Consider the following 19,260-nt stretch of genomic DNA (forward strand, 5'->3'; position numbering starts at 1 on the left):
AAAAATCATTTTTAAATCTCACCACATAAGTAAACATACTACATTTGACACTGATAACACCAATTTATATTAGCATAAAGTAATTAGAAGGCTTCAGGACTCGTGGCAAAGTCTAAAGAATGTCAATCTTTTTTTGCATTGTAAAATTGAATGGGGGAAAAAAAGACAATATTGTACATTGCCCAGAGTGTTGAAGATAATTCTGTAATTTAAGGGAATCCCATTCCTGAAAAAGTATTTTGACCGTAAGAAAAGGTGGGTAGGAAAAGAAACAAAAATGATCTATATTTGAAGAAAAGAAATAAATGATCCAAATATATAAAATATACAAATGTTAATAAGAAACACAGTAATGAACTGACCCTACTTATAGAATAAGGATAATCAGGCATGGAAGTGCCCCATGTTGATGTGATCAACATAATATGTTATAATCATGAATAAATCCCTGCAAACCAGTCCCCTCTGTTCCCCAGGCCCTCCTTTCCCCAAATTGTTAATGCCTAAAATTCCACAAATACAAAATTTTGTTAACTTAAAATTTGAAAATGTATCTATTTGGGGAGAGACAGCACATTAAGTTTTCTCTGTTATTTTAAAAGTTTCATTTGAATATATTTGTAAGGTCCTTTCTTGCAAAGGGCGGGAGGGAGGGTGGCCCGTGGAGGGGAGGGCTCCCAGACAGTGGCGCTCTCCCACAACCAGAGACCTCACTGCACAGCGCACTCGGGGCGCTCTCCCACAACCAGAGACGCTCACTGCACAGCGCACTCGGGGCGCTCTCCCACAACCAGAGACCTCACTGCACAGCGCACTCGGGGCGCTCTCCCACAACCAGAGACCTCACTGCACAGAGCACTCGGGGCGCTCTACCACAACCAGAGACGCTCACTGCACAGCGCACTCGGGGCGCTCTCCCACAACCAGAGACCTCACTGCACAGCGCACTCGGGGCGCTCTCCCACAACCAGAGACCTCACTGCACAGCGCACTCGGGGCGCTCTCCCACAACCAGAGACCTCACTGCACAGAGCACTCGGGGCGCTCTCCCACAACCAGAGACGCTCACTGCACAGCGCACTCGGGGCGCTCTCCCACAACCAGAGACCTCACTGCACAGCGCACTCGGGGCGCTCTCCCACAACCTGCGACGCTCACTGCACAGCGCACTCGGGGCGCTCTCCCACAACCAGAGACCTCACTGCACAGCCCACTCGGGGCTGGCTTATTGGTGGGGACGGACATGATTTTTTTCCTTTGCAAAAGATAGAACTAGATAATTTGTGGGTAAAGGAACCCTTGATTCCCTTGAGTGACTCCTCAGTATACAAATGTAAAGCTAAAGTCCAGAGATAGAAATGGAAACAGACCTGCCCAAGGTCACATGGGGACACCTGGAATCATCACATCTTACTGTTTTTCTTGCTACAGAGACTTAAAAAAAATCCAATACTCCTTAATTTTATAAAGGTATTTTAGAAGCTAAAATGATAAAAATGATTATTTATCAGGAATGTGGAATTACCTCACCCACCAATGGATCATTTGCGGGAAGGAGTTCTGTGTGCTTGTTCGTTTAATAATAATTTTGAGTAATCATTCAAATGATTAGTAAATCTTACTTATTTCTTTAGGGATTTCACTCTAAAATTTTAACCATTTCTATTTCTGCTTTTTAAGAATCTAATAAAGAGCTCTGAAGTCCGTCATTATGAAATTAAGAATCATCAATTCTGAGTCAATCTGGGCACCCAGATGACAGACTCTCATGTACCAAAATTTATTTCTGTTTAACCATCTGTTCTGTTATGTTTTGGACTAATGGCTAAATTGGTCACACTTGTAAAACAACCCCAGAAATGGGTGCCATTTGCAAACCAAAAATCTTATCAGTGGGCATTAGAGCTATTTCTTGGTCCTTTAATAGATTAGAGACTTAATTTATTTAGGCTGGTGGGAAGGTGTGAATTACCAGTGTCAGGATTTTGTAGGAAAGTAGAGTAAAGTTATATATTCTAGTTATATGCACTAGAGGAGTTTCAAAATATAAAAAGCCAAAATACTTAGCCTAGCAAGTTAAAGCCTTGCAATATCCTCAATATATTTGTTTCAATTAAAAAACAGAAATTGAATAAAATAGTCCTGTTCTATTCAAACATATTTATACATTTCTGAGTCTAGTTGCTTGCTTATTAATGCACTACATCATTAAAATAAAGTGGAAGCATAGAAAACTATGCTATTTTACCCTATGGTGGTAGTGGTTGTTGGCATTCTCTCTACTATATGCCAATCAAGTTAATCAAAACCAGGCTGGGATTACACTTCAACCCCTACTAGATCACCCAGCCACCAAGTGCGAAGGGAAGAGACACAAATGTGGAGGAACCATCTAAAAATATACCATTACTACCTGGAAAACACTGAAGAGTTAATAAAACAATCATTGCAAATGGCTTCATTTATAAACAAATTCAGTGATTAACAGAATTGAAGGGTCCAGGTCCATGGACAAGTTTACTGGCAGTAGGGCTTACATAGCAGCAAAGATGGTTTATACAGTGACATTCATTGACGCAGAGTACCAGGCAAAGTTAAGCAACTCCTTTTGGCTGGACACTGGTCTTTCAATTGGCATGATCCAATCACATTTCTGTTTTATCATATCATGAAAATTCTTAAGTAAAGTTTACAAAGTTATCTCAGGCTTAATGAGGTCAAGAGAAACACACATTACTAAGCAAAGAAAAATCTTACATCATAATAAATAGTTCCCACCCCACCCACATCCCTGAGCTGCACCTGACAGGAGGGATAAAATGAAGGTACATTGAAGCAGTTTTTTAAGCAACACTAAAGGCAAGTTAGCCAAATGCCTACCAAGAGATCAGCAGTGTCGGCAACTGTTCTTCAGCTCTGCTCTCTTCAAAATGAGGTTACCTCAGGCTCTCTCTACCTATATAGTAGTGTTCCTCAAAACATATTTTGCAGACCACCTGGAGCAGACAATACAGTACCTGGAGCACTTGTTTAAAATACAGCTTGCCACCAAGACCACATGAATTAGGATATTTTTTAAACCTAGGAAACCTGACTGGCCTGTGGTGGCACAGTGAGTAAAGTGTCAACCTGGAACGCTGAGGTCGCCAGTTCAAAACCCTGGGCTTACCTGGTCAAGGCACATACAGGAAGCAACTACTATGAGTTGATGCTTCCTGCTTCTCTACCTCTCGCCTCTCCCCTCTTCTCTTCTCTCTAAAATATCAATTAAAAAAAGAAATCTGGAAAATTTCCCATGCTGACCCTTATGCACACTAGCTTGAGAACCAAGCTTTTGGGAAGTCAGATTACCAGAATGGATACTGATTGACTATAGATTAAGTAAAAGGATTCGGGTAATTTTAAGGCTGGTACCAAGATACTATGGTACCCTCATGTTAGTGTCTCCCTGACCAGGACACAGACTTTCAAGGAAATAATTATAATAATTATTATATTTAATTTTTAGTGTTTTCTATATGGTAAACCCTGTTCTGAGTACTTTACATTAGTAGTTCATTTAGTGATTATAATAACTTATTGAGATAGAAACTATTATCTCCATTTGTCCGGGCCACATGGTTGGCAATGCGTTGTCTCTGGTCATGAAAGCCCCACTGTCATGGACAGTGCTGGAGACACACCAGCAAATGGACATATTTTTTACTTTTAGACTTTCTTTTTCACAGATATCCTAAAAACTCGACAGCCTGCTGCTATGACTCCATGTAAAGAAACTTCTAGCAGGTTATTATTGTACAATGCAGTAGATAATGGTGGCCTTTACATCATTTACATTTTGGTTTTATTTCCAATTCTACATGCTGGTTACTTTAATTAGAGTTCAGAGCTGGCCTGCGGGTCTTGCCTAAATTTGTGAGACACCTTGGTCTCACTAAGTAATTCTGGGAAACCTTCCATCAAACACACATTCTCAAATCATGTTAGCATGATGCCTTCTGCAGATGGTTGCTTTCATTCAGGAACCTGACTCTGTTAGCTTTAATTACAGAAGGGGGTACATCTAACCCTTTGTCCCCACTGACTGAGGCTTTCTATTTGGGGAGCTTCTATACTTTAAGGTTTTTTTGAAAAGATTTACAACTAATTAAACACACACCATTCCACACCTTCCATTGACTACTAATATGTAACCAGTTAGATTTTCTCCAGTAACTTTGCCTAATGAAAGAGAACAGATGGAGGAGGAAAAGAAAAAATATATATATGGGCCCCAGAGATATAACCTAAATGAGATAAAGAATTAATGGAATACTATATACAGATGATATATTATAAAATTGTACACTTGAAACTTATATAGTGTTATTAACCAATGTCACCCCAACAAATTTCATTTAAGAAAATAACTGAGAATTGAGATAGCATAGTTCTTAAGGAGCTGTCTGGAGTAACCGATGAGGATGGAAAAGGAGTAGATGGGTAGGGAGGAGGCTTCAGGGGCAAGGGCGGAAGAAGGACATCCTAAGAACAGCTTTCTTAGTACTGATCTGGAAAAACAAATCCCCCAAATTAGGTTGATGGTATGGCCCAATGTTTACCACTCCACATGGGGCCCACTGTCAGCCTAATCACAGGTATTTGTTTTCCTAGGCCAGCACCAGAAGAGCGGCTTTCCAGGAGCCCTGCCATTGCCTGACCCTACCGGATCATCGCACAAGATTTCACAAGCACACAGAATAGGTGCTTCTTCTGGTAACCAGTGTCCTGAGGTTGGAAAGTATTCTTTCTTTTCGATGATTCCTTATTCCTCACAGTTTGTGGTTTAGGGGAAAATATTATTACAATGGCAATAAAATACAAATAAAATTTTATCCATTTTAGGAAAACAACTGAGAAAAGTGTTAAATTAAGGTCCTCTATCTTATTTCTCAAAATAGCAATTGTGAGTGTGTGGCTCTCAGAAACAATGTGGAGAATAATGGTGGGGTTTGTGTAAGCCCATCAGAAGTGAGTGCAGTGATCAATTAGCAATGTCTGCCATGGTGCTGACCTGGAAGTCTGAGTATGTTTGTTTAGTATTTGCTATCACTATGAAAACAGTAAAATGCTTTAGGGGCTCAGTTCAGGAGACCATAAAGAATGTTACAAGATTACAATGAATCTTTGCTACTTGGGGGAAAGGATGAATGATTTCAGTCTCTGACATATTTTTTTTAAATTTATTTTTATTTTATTTTATTTTTTTACAGAGACAGAGAGAGAGTCAGAGTGAGGTATAGACAGGGACAGACAGACAGGAACGGAGAGATGAGAAGCATCAATCATTAGTTTTTCGTTGCGCATTGTGACGCCTTAGTTGTTCATTGATTGCTTTCTCATATGTACCTTGACCGTGGGCCTTCAGCAGATCGAGTAACCCCTTGCTGGAGCCAGCAACCTTGGGTCCAAGCTGGTGAGCTTTTGCTCAAATCAGATGAGCCCACGCTCAAGCTGGAGACCTTGGGGTCTTGAACCTGGGTCCTCTGCATCCCAGTCCGACGTTCTATTCACTGTGCCACCACCTGGTCAGTCAGTGCCGGACATATTGTAGCAGAATTTAAACCACTGGTGTGTAAGACAGTGAGGGTAGGGGATAAAACAGGGGAATTGTGGCAGGTTGGGGTAAGTAAGAAAGAAAGTAGTATTTTATGCCTTTCCTTTTATTTTTTAGGTAATTTTACATGACCATGTTTTGAATTTCAAGTGATATCAAAGAAAGCGTGAGCTTTTTTATGTTTTTCAAATGGGGACATGCAGTAGAAGGCTTCAGAAATACTAACTTAAACTCTTAAATATTGAATATATGACTTTTTCTAGAACTACTTAAAGTATTTTGTTAAAAAAATAACATCAATCCAAGTTACATCTAAGAATTGTAAGGATCCATGCTTCTAGTATATCCACATGGCATATCATCTGAGCTAATATGTAACAAAGATTGCTTTCACTGTACAATTAAAACACTCATTCAAAGAGCAGAAGACAAGAAAATCAGTTACTGCCTCATGCTTATTTTAGGTTTTAAGTTAACCATTATGAACTATAGGTAAATAAAAATTATCAGCCCAATTTAGACTGCATAAGCATTTTCATTTGCACAAGAATTTATCTTTGTATGTGTGAGAGTTAAAAATTATTTCACAGGCAAATGAACTGTTAGAAAGTGTATTAACTCAAGAATCAAAAGACTCAGGTCCAAATCCTGGCTCTGACATAATTGTGCCACTTTGCTAAGTGGCATGACCTTTCTAGACCTTGGTCTCCATAAATGGAAAATGAGTGGTTGGTTGATTATCTCAAATATTCCTTTTGGCTTCATTCTATTCTAAGTCTAAATTTTAACAAAGCAACCTAAGAAAAAAATTATGAAGTATATTTAACAATGTTCTGAAAGAAAAAGGGTTAAAAGTTTTTTAACTAATGTATTCAGAAATGGATGAGAGAGAATACAAATTATCAAATCAGCCCTAAAAAGAGCAAAGAATATGCTCACAAATTTGATTACTGGAATTTGATTATTAAATAAAGAGTGAACGTAAGGAAGGGGGAAAAGCATAACAAGGCAAAACATGACCTGGAGCAAAATAAAATGGAGCATGGAGAAGAACACCACGTAGATAACCAAGGACAGAGGTTATCTCACACACCAAGAGCACAGTGATGAGGGGAGGGCTTTGCAGCTCAGAAATAGACATGTTCACTTTGGGAACATCGTAATGTTTTTATGACAATGTTCATAGTATAAAACATTACTTTATGGCATAGTATCTTATTTATTTGTAACTTGAAAAAATCCTTACTAATTAAAAAGATATGACATTTACCTGCAGCATTCACAATTCTGTTGGCTCTTACAGATCCCTGTGGTGTTTCAACATCCCACGTTCCATCTGGCCTGGGTTTCAGGGAAGTCACCGGTGCAGGATACTTTAAAAGGGCACCATATTTTCTAGCCCCAGCAGCCAGGGCCATTGTTAGAGAGTAAGGATCAATGTGACCATCTCCAGGATTATACAGTCCAGCTAAAATCTAAATTGATCATAAAAAAATTCAGAACTCAAATGAATATATACTCATTATTCAGTGTACTATATCCTGCCAGCAAATGATTAACAAAACCGGACTTTAAAAAAATGCATCAAGGCAACAGATTGATCAGTCTGCATATATTGCTTTTTTCTTCTTCTTTTTTTTTTTTTTTGATATACCAAAACTCAGACTTAGGCAGGACTCACACAGGCTATCTAAGAGAGCCTTGCAACTCTCTCCAATATCCATTCTCCCCTCCCCCGCCCACAGCAATAGAAAGGTAAGGTTTAGTTAGACACCAGGCCACTAAAAACAAATGATTTCCAATAGTTGGTAGCTACTAGCTCCAGCTGATAGATAAGACTATTATAAGTTTTCAGCCTTAATAAAATGCAAATGAAAGTGTCATGTGGCAGCTTCCACAAGCCATTATAAAAAGACAACTGAAATAGACCCTTTGTCCACCTTCTTTGTCCCTTCCTGTATCTTGCTGTCTGGAATGCAGACATAATGACTGGAGCTCTAGCTGCCATGTTAGAGTAAAAGCATAAGAGTCACACCCCAGGAATGACAGAACAGTGATTTGGAAGGTGACTGGGACCCTGAAGTCTTCATGGAAAAGAGTCACCATTCAAGCCCAGACTATCTAAATAAAAGAGACATGGACTTCTATCTTGTTTAGGTATTATTTTGGTTTCTGACATTTGTAGTCAAATCTGATACTGTTCTATTCTTTATATTTAATTATTTAATACTGTTAGTAAATTCACATGTTAAATATATACCTGGTGTCAGGAAAATATAAACTTAACTTAGTCATTCAACAACTAACTTAAATAGCTACTTTGTGGTAGGGCTTGAGGCTGGGTACTGTGGGGGAGAAGAACAACAAACCCCAGATGAAACAGGGGTGAATACTGTGAAGGGCTATCTTTAGGTCTTAGACCTAAAGCCATTCAACAAAAATCTACTGTGCACCAAATATGAGCAAGGAGGTTTGTCAACTTTTTGCCTGTATCTGTGGAGATGATCATCATTTTTTGTCTTTTATTCTATTAATATTGACTGATTTTCACATGTTAAACCAACGCTATATTTCTGGAATAAATTCCACTTGGTCATGCTGCATAATCCTTTTTATATGTTGCTAAACTCAGTTTGCAAGTATTTTATTGAGAATTTTTGTAGTAATATTCATAAGGGATGCCAATCTTCCTTTTCTTGTAATGTCTTTGTCTGGTTTTGGTATCACAGCAATACTGGCTTCACAAATCAGTTGGGGAAGGTCCACCTCTCTTCTACTTTTGGAAGCATTTGTGAAGAACTGGTATTGATACTCTTCTAAAAGATTGGTAGAATTCACCAATGAAGTCATCAGGACCTGGGATTTTCTGTGTAGGAAGTTTCTGATTACTAATCCAATCTCTTGTTATAGGTTTAATGCCAGAGGCTTTTGATTTTAATGGAATTCATATTACTGTAGCCTTCCAAATATCACATTGGTATTTTATAATGGATATATAATTTCTGTGATCTTATATCTATTTAATTTGGCATACTGCCCCAGAGCCAGAAAATACTCTTCCCATATCTCCATTACCTAATGCCCTTGAAAAAATTCTGTGATGGTGAGAACAGCCAGCAAAGTATTCCAAGACTGACATATAAACAGATATAAGCATATCTTCACAAGTGGTGGTGATGGAATTTCAATGCAAACAGTGCAATGCCACACCAGCCTGCCATTACTCTGGCATCACACAAAATTATAGACCAGGGAGTGCCAGCAGCCTATAAAGACTCACAAGGGCAAACAACCCCAGCATCAATGATACAAACCCTTGGGTATCAGAAATACTGCAGTAGTCACCAGGGAGAACCATGAGCCTCTGCTTCCCAGAACAGTCCCACCCAGTACCCTTAGGTAGTATGTACAAAGGAGTCAGAGAGCCTGGTTCAAATCTCTGCTCAGCTCTTCTTAACTGGAATAGTATATGTAGACCCCTATGTAAATCATCTAAACTGCAGTTTCCTGCTTATATATGTATCTTATATTATTATTGTGAAGATTAAATGAGATTATGCATGTAAGGGCTTATAGTATCTGGTACATAAATATGTACTGTAATGTTATATAGTATAGTCATTATTATTATTGTTATTATTATTTAAATTGGATTGTCACCCAGCTCCCTTTCCGCCAAAAAAGACACTTAATTGTCAAGTGGATTCTCTGAGTTAAATTTGATTAAAACTAGATAACTACTTGGCATCAAGCATGTCAGGGAAGTATAGCTATGAGCTAGGTGATATTTGTGTCATAACACAGTATGGTACTTCTACATTTGATTTTGTAGGAAATGTTAATAATGCCGTCTTTCTATATGCATATTTATCATACCAGGCTATTGTTTTCTTTGTAGTTCTCATACAGAAAGTTTATATATGAAAATCCCTAGGTCTGAGAAACACAGTAATAGAAAGTTATTGAAAATGTTTTCTCAATTGTCATAGGAGTAAAACTAGTATATTTTTTTCATTACTTTTTCATATTTCATTTAGCACATGTAATAGCCCACCTTCCAATTTACCCAGATTTTAGTATCAATCATCTGATTTTGCCATTTAAAATGTGTGCAGTTTTTCTATTTTTAATTAACATTTTAAAATAACTTTTTCTAATCTTAACTCAAGTCAACATGTTGTGAAAATGCCCTTAAAATAAATACCTTATTCATGTTGAGTAAAGGGAACATCTCTTGAATTTTTTCTGGTTCAATAATATACTGTTCCGTCTCATGCCAGTTAGTCCGAGTCATTTGATATTTAAATTCATCTACCCTTACAGGAGTTGTAGCAATTCTGATACTACCTGGCTGATGGAATCCCACCACCTGTTACAATAATGCCAATAAAAACACATAAATAAGTCACTGTTTGGCACTCAAACATGATTCTTCTCCAGCACAATGATAATGCAGGGGTACAAGAAAAGAGATTTACTATGCAGTGAAGGGGATAACTATATAAACATATTTTCATCTTACAAAAAGACATTCATTCATCATCTATTTACTAAATGCCTGCTCTGAGCTAGGCACTGTGCTAAGCCCCAGAGATGCTGTTATGAACAAGGCAAAGCTCCTGCTTGGATGGAGCTTATAGTCTATAGGTGAAGGCAGACAGCTAATGGTGTGAGATAGTATTAATATACAGAGTGAAAGAAAATTATGTGGAAAGGAGAAAGACAAAGCATTTGAGGAGGGAATATAAAGAATCAAATGTTACAGTGATGAGATTAGGTGTGAATTGAAATAAACATTCATTTAATATTTATCAAAGTCCTTCAGTTCAAGCACTCAGCTGAACCCTGGGTTATAGAGATAAGAGATGCAGTCTTTGCCTTCAGATTACTCCTCATCTGTAGGGAAGACCAATCAGTAAAGCAACAACCACCACTAGAAAGTCAGGCAGGGTTCAGCTAATGAAGATCTCCTCCTTTGTCCTTTGGCCTGTAGACTGTCATTTCCCTTAACGCCTTTAGGCAAGGGAAATGACATGAAAATTTTAAGTAGACTTTAGTCTTAGCCTATGGATAGACTATGCCTGCCACTTTCTTTTGAGAGTACTAATAACTATGAAAGGAAGTCAAAATAAAAGTAAGGGTCTTTTAGTGAAGTACTTGTCAAAGCCATGTGACAATATGCCACACACTGTTGTCAGATTCTTTTGCTGTTTGTTGTCAATTCAGTTGCTGAAAGGCCCTACTTTCTTCATTTCTAGATAGAGTAACTGAGTAGAGATATTTTTGAAAGCTGCTGTTTTTGTATTCTTCCTTCATTAAAAAAAATCAAGAAGAGTGGATAATTGCATGGGTAATACACTTCAAGTCATTAAACTGATGGTAGAGCAGACTTTAGAGGTTCTTACCTTAACCTCTCATCAGATTTCTCTACCACATTAAACATCTCACGTGCCCTTGATGCCACTACAAACAGCTATATATGATGATATCAAAGTCCTTCAGAGATCCTACATATTTCTAAGAAACTGACCTAAAAGACAAATTTTAAGTTCAATGCATTTACCTGTCCAGTTTCTTCTTCCAGTTTCTCATAAAGTTTGATGCTATCATAGTGTATTTTCTTCAAGTTTATTCCAGGATGAAAGTAAGTTGTTAAACCTGCCTTAAAAGTGAGCAGGAAAGGAAATATTTAAAAATTAACATTCTAGAAGTGTTGATCATTTATCTGTTAAGCAGGAATTTATCGCTGGCAGGAAATCGAGCCGCACCAGCCAGTCCCTTGGGATGAGGACACATCAGCACCGGTTTGAGCACACCAGAGCCTAAGGCTGATGCCACATTGTAAGAACAGTCTGAACCATATAAGTAATGTCAGAGCCAGCCAATGAACACACATATATTAAGTCCCTAACGGTTATTAGGGAAAGGACTGTTTGAAGATTCAGAAATGGGATGATTTAGGAGGAAGCTTGGGACATACAGTAAGAGAAAGAAGATAGGGGGATGGCACACGATGTGGAATCAACCAGCAAATCACGCATGCTCCCTCAAGGAGAAGGACTGCAGACTAGCAAAGAGTTTTCCTTGACTCAATCTCACCATTCCCTTGAAAGGAGAAGCCCTCCTGTTTCCCTTGGAATTTCCAAAATTCAAGATTTCAAAAACTCCTGGAAATTATAACCTGCTGAGTTGGGGAACAGACTTTTGTTGTAGCTTTTACCTGTTTGATGAACACATTGATTGTACCCACATGTATTTGCTGAATACATACTGAATAATTACTCTCAGAAAAAAAATATCTAAATGTGATTGAATTTATACATTAAAAGAGTCTGTAAGAGAAATGGCACTGTGAGGGGAGCTCCCGATATCTCTCCTCGAAATTTCAACAAATTCAACAACTAAAGTCAGAGAAAAAAAATCTCAGAAACACCTGAAATATACAAACATCAGACAAAGGTATGATTGGGCGAAAAGGTAGCTGAATATATATATAATCCATTCTGAAGGAAATAAGATGGAGAACGGAGTATTCCGCTTTCTTCACTGATCTGAGGAAGGGCCACATTCATCTGGAACAGAGAGAAACGGAGGATCTGGGGCAGAGGGAAGAAGCTGGGCTAGGGTGGATGATCAAGCAGAGGACAGAATGTGCCCGCTCGGCCCGAGATCACGGATGCGGGGCTAGCACGGGCGGCAGACTCCGATGGAGGTTGTGGGGTGGGTTGCCCATGGAGACTGGCACTGCAGCAGCTTTGGGCTTTGTGCGCTCCCGGGTCTGCAATTGGGGTCGGTGTGCAAGTGGCTCCACCTGGCGCCTCTGGCGTGGACACACGTGTTTGCAGGCAGAGGGGCTAGGCTCGAGATTGTCAGTGGTGGACTTCTGCATGGGCTGTAGCCAGCATTTCTGTGTGGTTCCAGCTCCCCAACCAACAGCACCGGAAGTGCACAAGAGCCGGGATCCCTAGGCCTGGACCTGTCCAGACGGGGCGCCTCCCTGAGCCGATACAGGTCACAAAGTGCATTCCTGCATTCCAGCACTGACTGGGATCACAGGCGTTGTGCACCTAAATGGGCAGAAGCAGACCCCCGTGTGCACTGCAGAAGTCGTGCAGGCTGGGTACGCACGTAGCTTGCTGCGGGATACCAAACAAGGCACAAGAGAGCAAAGCCTGTGGAGATTAGACCCCCCCACAGTGCGCTGAGTACTAGACATGCCCGGGGACCCTTAGAAAGGCCCTTGATCTGTAATCAGCTTCCAGCCTGCAGCACACTGAGACATACTAGACCTGTCTGGTGGCCCTGCAATCTGCTCCCAGCCCTGCCTGCTCTCACTGGCGGCTCTGGTTGACACAGCCTTAACCAGAACTGTGCTTTGAACAGTGCTGGAGGAAGGACCAGGCTGCTCTTAGAGCTTCTTGTTCTGCAAGCAGTGGCTGAGGCAACTTCACAGCTAAGTTCCCAGGCTGCAAGCTCAGGAGGGAGAGACGTGGCAGAGGCATCTGGAAAACTAACTGAGTCTCCCATTGTCTGAGCCTGCAAACCCTAACAAACCACACCTACCAACAGGACTGAGGCCCAGCTTATGTCATTGCCATAGCGACACAACTGCAAATCTCTACTCAAGAGCCTCACAGGGGCAAAACCTGTAGTACAGCACCACCAGCTGGAAAAAAAAAAAAAAAAAGCTACCTCTCAAAACCAGAAAAAATTACATTTTTATAACTTCTTTTTTTTCTTTTTCCACTTTGGTCATTTTATCTTCTTTCTGTTTTATTATTTCCATTTTATTCTTCTTTCCTTTTCCTTTTGAACTTCATTATCCATAGGGGTTACATTTTTCATTCTTGTTTTTTGTGATGGTTACATTTCAAAACCCTTAACTTTTTTTTTCTTCTTTTCTCTTTACTTTTCTTTTTCTCTCATTTGATTGACATTTATGAACAAACTTTTTTTCTGGACTCATATTTTTCTTTGTGGCATTTTGCATGTTTTTGAATTCATTTTTTATCTCTTTGTCATTATCCCAAAGCTACCCCTTGAATACAAAGGGAAACTAAAAACATTTACAGATATAGAAAAGATGAGGGAATTTATCACCAGAAAACCCACCACTTCAGGAAATACTAAAGGAGGTTATCTGACCAGATACAAAGAACAAAACAAATCAAATTACAAGTAAAAGCTCCAAAAAGATCACAATAAAAACAATATTAATCTATGACAACAAGAACAAAAAAAGGGAAAGGACAAAGAATAACAGTAGCAAAGGAGGATGAAGTGCAGAAGCACTCATGAGATAATGTACTACAATGAATATGATATATATTCTTTTTATTACCTAACAGTAACCACCCCTGAAAAAACTACTACAGAAACATGTGGCTTAAAAAAAAGAAGAAACAGAGAAAAGAAGTATGGAATACAACCAAACAAAAACAAATGACAGAAAAACAAAAGAGAAGAACCAAACAAAATACAGAGCTATCAGAAAGCAATATATAAAATGGCAATAGAAAACCCTCAAGTGTCAATAATTACACTAAATGTAAATGGACTGAACTCACCAATAAAGACACAGAGTAGCAAAATGGATCAAAAAAGAAAATTCAACTGTATGCTGCCTTAACACATCTAAGCTACAAGGATAAAAACAAATTCAAAGTGAAAGGTTGAAAAACTATTCTTCAAGCAAAAAATATCCAAAGAAAAGCAGGTGTAGCCATACTCATATCTAACAATGCTGACTACAAGACAACAAAGGTAATCAGAGACAAAGATGGTCATTTCATAATGATAAAGGAGACATTAAATCAAGAAGACATAACACTTCTTAATATATATGCACCAAACTAAGGAGCACCAAAGTATATAAGACATCTACTAACTGATCTAAAGATAAAAACTGACAAAAATACAGTCATACTTGGAGACCTCAATATACTACTGATGGCTTTAGATCATTTATCAAAACAGAAAATCAATAAAGAAATATGGACCTTAAATGAAACACTAGAACAATTGGATATGATAAACACCTATAGGACATTTTATCCCAGAACATTAGAGTACACCTTTTTCTCCAGTGTACATGGAACATTCTCAAGAATTGACCATATGTTGGGACACAAAACTAACATCAACAAATTCAGAAAGATTGAAATTATACCAAGCATATTCTCTGACCATAAGCCTTTGAAACTAGAATTCAGCTCAAAAAAGAAGTAAACAAAGCCACAAAAATGTGGAAATTAAACAACATACTTCTAAAAAAATGAGTGGGTCAAAGAAAAAATAAAAGCAGAAATCAAAAGATATATACAGCCCTGGCCGGTTGGCTCAGCGGTAGAGCATCGGCCTAGCGTGCGGAGGACCCGGGTTCGATTCCCGGCCAGGGCACACAGGAGAAGCGCCCATTTGCTTCTCCACCCCTCCGCCGCGCTTTCCTCTCTGTCTCTCTCTTCCCCTCCCGCAGCCAAGGCTCCATTGGAGCAAAGATGGCCCGGGCGCTAGGGATGGCTCTGTGGCCTCTGCCCCAGGCGCTAGAGTGGCTCTGGTTGCAACATGGCGACGCCCAGGATGGGCAGAGCATCGCCCCCTGGTGGGCAGAGCGTCGCCCCCTGGTGGGCGTGCCGGGTGGATCCCGGTCGGGCGCATGCGGGAGTCTGTCTGACTGTCTCTCCCTGTTTCCAGCTTCAGAAAAATGAAAAAAAAAAAAAAAAAAAAAAAGATATATACAGGCCCTGGATGGTTAGCTCAGTGGTAGAGCATCGGCCTGGCGTGCAAAAGTCCCAGGTTCGATTCCTGGCCAGGGCACACAGGAGAAGCGCCCATCTGCTTCTCCACCCCTCCCCCTCTCCTTCCTCTCTGTCTCTCTCTTCCCCTCTCGCAGCGAGGCTCCATTGGAGCAAAGATGGCCTGGGCGCTGGGGATGGCTCCTTGGCCTCTGCCCCAGGCGCTAGAGTGGCTCTGGTCGCAACAGAGCGACGCCCCGGAGTGGCAGAGCATTGTCCCCTGGTGGGCAGAGCGTTGCCCCCTGGTGGGCGTGCTGGGTGGATCCCGGTCGGGCGCATGCGGGAGTCTGTCTGACTGTCTCTCCCCGTTTCCAGCTTCAGAAAAATACAAAAAAAAAAAAGATATATACAGACAAACGAAAATGATAATACGACATATCAGAATCTCTGGGATGCAGCAAAAGCAGTAATAAGAGGGAAGTTTGTATCACTACAGGCTTATATAAACAAACAAGAGAGATACAACTTATAACAACTTAACATCACATCTTAAGGAACGAGAAAAAAAAAAACAAAGGCAACCCAAAACCAGCAGAAGAAAGGAAATAATAAAAATCAGAGCAGAAATAAATGAAATAGAGAACAGAAAAAGCATAGAAAAAATCAGTAAAACAAGGAGATAGTTCTTTGAAAACATCAACAAAATTGGAAAATCCTTGGCAAGACTCACTAAGGAAAGGAGGAAAAGGACTCATATAAACAAAATCCAAAATGAAAGAGGAGAAATCACCAGATATCATAGATATACAAAGAATTATTGTAGAATACTATGAAAAACTATATGCCACCAAATATAACAATATAGAAGAAATGGATTAATTCCTAGAACAATACAATCTTCCTAGACCCATGATGGCAAACCTTTTTTATAAAAACTGCCCACTTTTGCAGTGCTGGTCAACCTGGTCCCTCATGCCCACTAGTGGGTGTTCTAGCTTTCATGGTAGGCCAATCGCGGCACCATTTGGTTGCTCCACTACTGCCCACCATGAAAGCTGGAATGCCCACTAGTGGGCGGGAGGGACCAGGTTGACCAGCATTGCTAAAGTGGGTGCTTTTTATAAAAAGGTTCGCCATCACGGTCCTAGACTGAGTCATGAAGAAGTAGATAGCCTAAACCCATAAGCAGGGAGGAAATAGAAACAACTATCAAAAACCTCCCCAAAAATAAAAGTTCAGGGCCAGACAGCTATACTAGTGAATTCTATCAAACATTCAAAGAAGACTTGATCCCTATTCTACTCAACGTCTTCCAAAAACTGAAGAAGAAGCAATACTTCCAAACATATTTTATGAGGTCAATGTAACCCTCATACCAAAATCTGGCAAGGCCAACACAAAAAAAGAAAACTACAGACCAATATCTCTAATAAATACAGGTGCTAAAATCCTAAACAAAATACTAGCAAGTCGAACACAACAACACATTAAAAAATAATTCATCACAATCAAGTGGGATTCATCCCAGAATCACAAGGATAGTTCAACATATGTAAAACAGTTAACGTAATATACCACATCAACAAAACAAAGAACAAAAACCATATGATCCTATCAATAGATGCAGAAAAGGCATTCAATAAAATACAACATCATTTTATGTTTAAAATACTCAACAAAATGGGTATAGAAGGAAAATATCTCAACATAATAAAAGCCATTTATGATAAACTATCAGCTAACATCATATTAAATGGCAAAAAACTGAGGGCTTTTCCTCTAAAATAAGGAACAAGGCAAGGCTGCCCACTCTCTCCACTGTTATTCAACATAGTGCTGGAAGTTCTAGCCAGAGCAATCAGACAAGAGAAAGAAATAAAAGGCATTCATATTGGGAAAGAAGAAGTAATGGTTTCACTTTTTGCACATATGATCCTGTACAACGAAACCCCAAAGACTCCACAGAAAGACTATTAGAAACACTAAACCAATACAGTAAGGTCACAGGATACAAAACTAATATACAAAAGTCTATGGCCTTCCTATATGCCAACAATGAAACATCAGAAAACAAACTTAAAAGAATAATCCCTTTTATGGTTGCAACAACAACAAAATACCTAGAAATAAACATAACAAAGAATGTAAAGGACCTATATAATAAAAACTACAAAGCATTGTTAAGGGAAATTGAAAAAGATACAATAAAATGAAAAAATATTCCTTGTTCTTAGATAGAAAGAATAAATATAGTCAAAATGACCATATTACCCAAAGCAATATACATATTTAATGCAATTTCCATCAAAATTCCAATGACATTTTTTAAAGAAATGGAACAAAAAATCATCAGGTTTAGATGGAACTATAAAAAAAACCCAATAGCCAATGTAATCCTAAGGAAAAAGAATGAAGCTGGGGCATTACAATACCTGACTTCAAATTATATTACAGAGCCACAAAAATCAAAACAGCATGGTATTGGCAGAAAAATAGATACTCAGACCAATGGAACAGAATAGAGAACTCAGAAATAGAACCATATATATATGGTCAAATCATCTTTGATAAAGGAGCCAACAACACACAATGGAGAAAAGAAAGCCTCTTCAACAAATGGTGCTAGGAAAACTGGAAAGCCACATGCAAAATAATGAAACTAGACTACATGTTGTCCCCTTGTACCAAAATTAATTCAAAATGGATCAAAGACCTAAATATAAGATCTGAAACAGTAAATTACATAGAAGAAAACATAGGTACTAAACTCATGGACCTTGGCCATAAAGAACATTTTATGAATTTGACTCCAAAGGCAAGGGAAGTGATGGCAAAGATAAATGAATGGGACTACATCAGACTAAGAAGCTTTTGCATAGCAAAAGAAACTGACAACAAAACAAACAGCCAACTAAATGGGAGATGATATTTTCAAACAACAGCACAGATAAGGGCCTAATATCCAAAATATACAAAGAATTCACAAAACTCAACAACAAACAATCCAATAAAAAAAAATGGTAAGAGGACATGAACAGACACCTCTCCCAGGAAGATATACAAATGGCCAACAGATATATGAAAAAGATGTTCGTCTTCACTAGCTATTAGAGAAATGCAAATCAAAACTACAATGAGATCCCACTTCACACCTATTAGATTAGCTATTATCAACAAGACAGATAATAACAAGTATTGGAGAGGCTGTGGAGAAAAAGGAACCCTCATTCACTGTGGGTGGGAATGTAAAGTAGTACAACCATGATGGAAGAAAGTATGGTGGTTCCTCAAAAAATTAGAATATAACTACTATATGACCCAGCAATCCCTCTATTGGAGTATATACCCTCAAAACCCAAAACCATTGGTATGTAAAGACACATGCAGCCCCATGATCATCGCAGCATTGTTCACAGTGGCCAAGACATGGAAACAACCAAAAAGCCCTTCAATAGAAGATTGGATAAAGAAGATGTGATACATATATACTATGGAATACTACTCAGCCATAAGAAATGATGACATAGGATCATTTATGACAACATGGATGGACCTTGGTAACATTATACGGAGTGAAATAAGTAAATCAGAAAAAACTAAGAACTGCATGATTCCATACATAGGTGGGACATAAAATTGAGACTCATGGACATGGAGAAGAGTGCAGTGGTTACCAGGGGGAGGGAAAGGGAGGAGAGGGAGGGGGTGGGGTGGGGAAGGGCATAAAGAAAACCAAATAGAAGGTGATGAAGGACAATTTGACTTTGGGTGAGGGGTATACACCATAATCAAATGTCAAAATGATCTGGAGATGTTTTCTCTGAATCTATATACTCTAATTGATCAATATCACCCTGTTAAATATAATTGTCTAAATAAAATTTAAGAAAAAAAATAAATGTTAGCATGCCAAAATCCCTTTTATTAAGT

General features: G+C 39.0%; 1 protein-coding gene across 2 annotated transcripts in view; it reads right to left on the reverse strand.

The window, feature by feature from the left end:
* The window catches only part of DMGDH (dimethylglycine dehydrogenase), a 79,311-nt gene that overhangs the window by 52,252 nt on the left and 7,799 nt on the right, over window positions 1-19,260 (reverse strand). Inside the window, exons 3-5 of one of the 2 annotated variants that reach the window (XM_066273635.1) lie at window positions 11,160-11,258; window positions 9,801-9,965; window positions 6,867-7,071 (exon numbers count right to left, since the gene is read on the reverse strand). In XM_066273635.1, coding sequence (XP_066129732.1) covers window positions 6,867-7,071; window positions 9,801-9,965; window positions 11,160-11,258 — 469 coding nt within the window. The remainder of the gene's footprint in view (window positions 1-6,866; window positions 7,072-9,800; window positions 9,966-11,159; window positions 11,259-19,260) is intronic. The other variant, XM_066273636.1, reaches the window with a different exon arrangement.

Source organism: Saccopteryx bilineata, chromosome 4 (assembly GCF_036850765.1).
Source record: "Saccopteryx bilineata isolate mSacBil1 chromosome 4, mSacBil1_pri_phased_curated, whole genome shotgun sequence".
NCBI lineage: Eukaryota > Metazoa > Chordata > Mammalia > Chiroptera > Emballonuridae > Saccopteryx > Saccopteryx bilineata.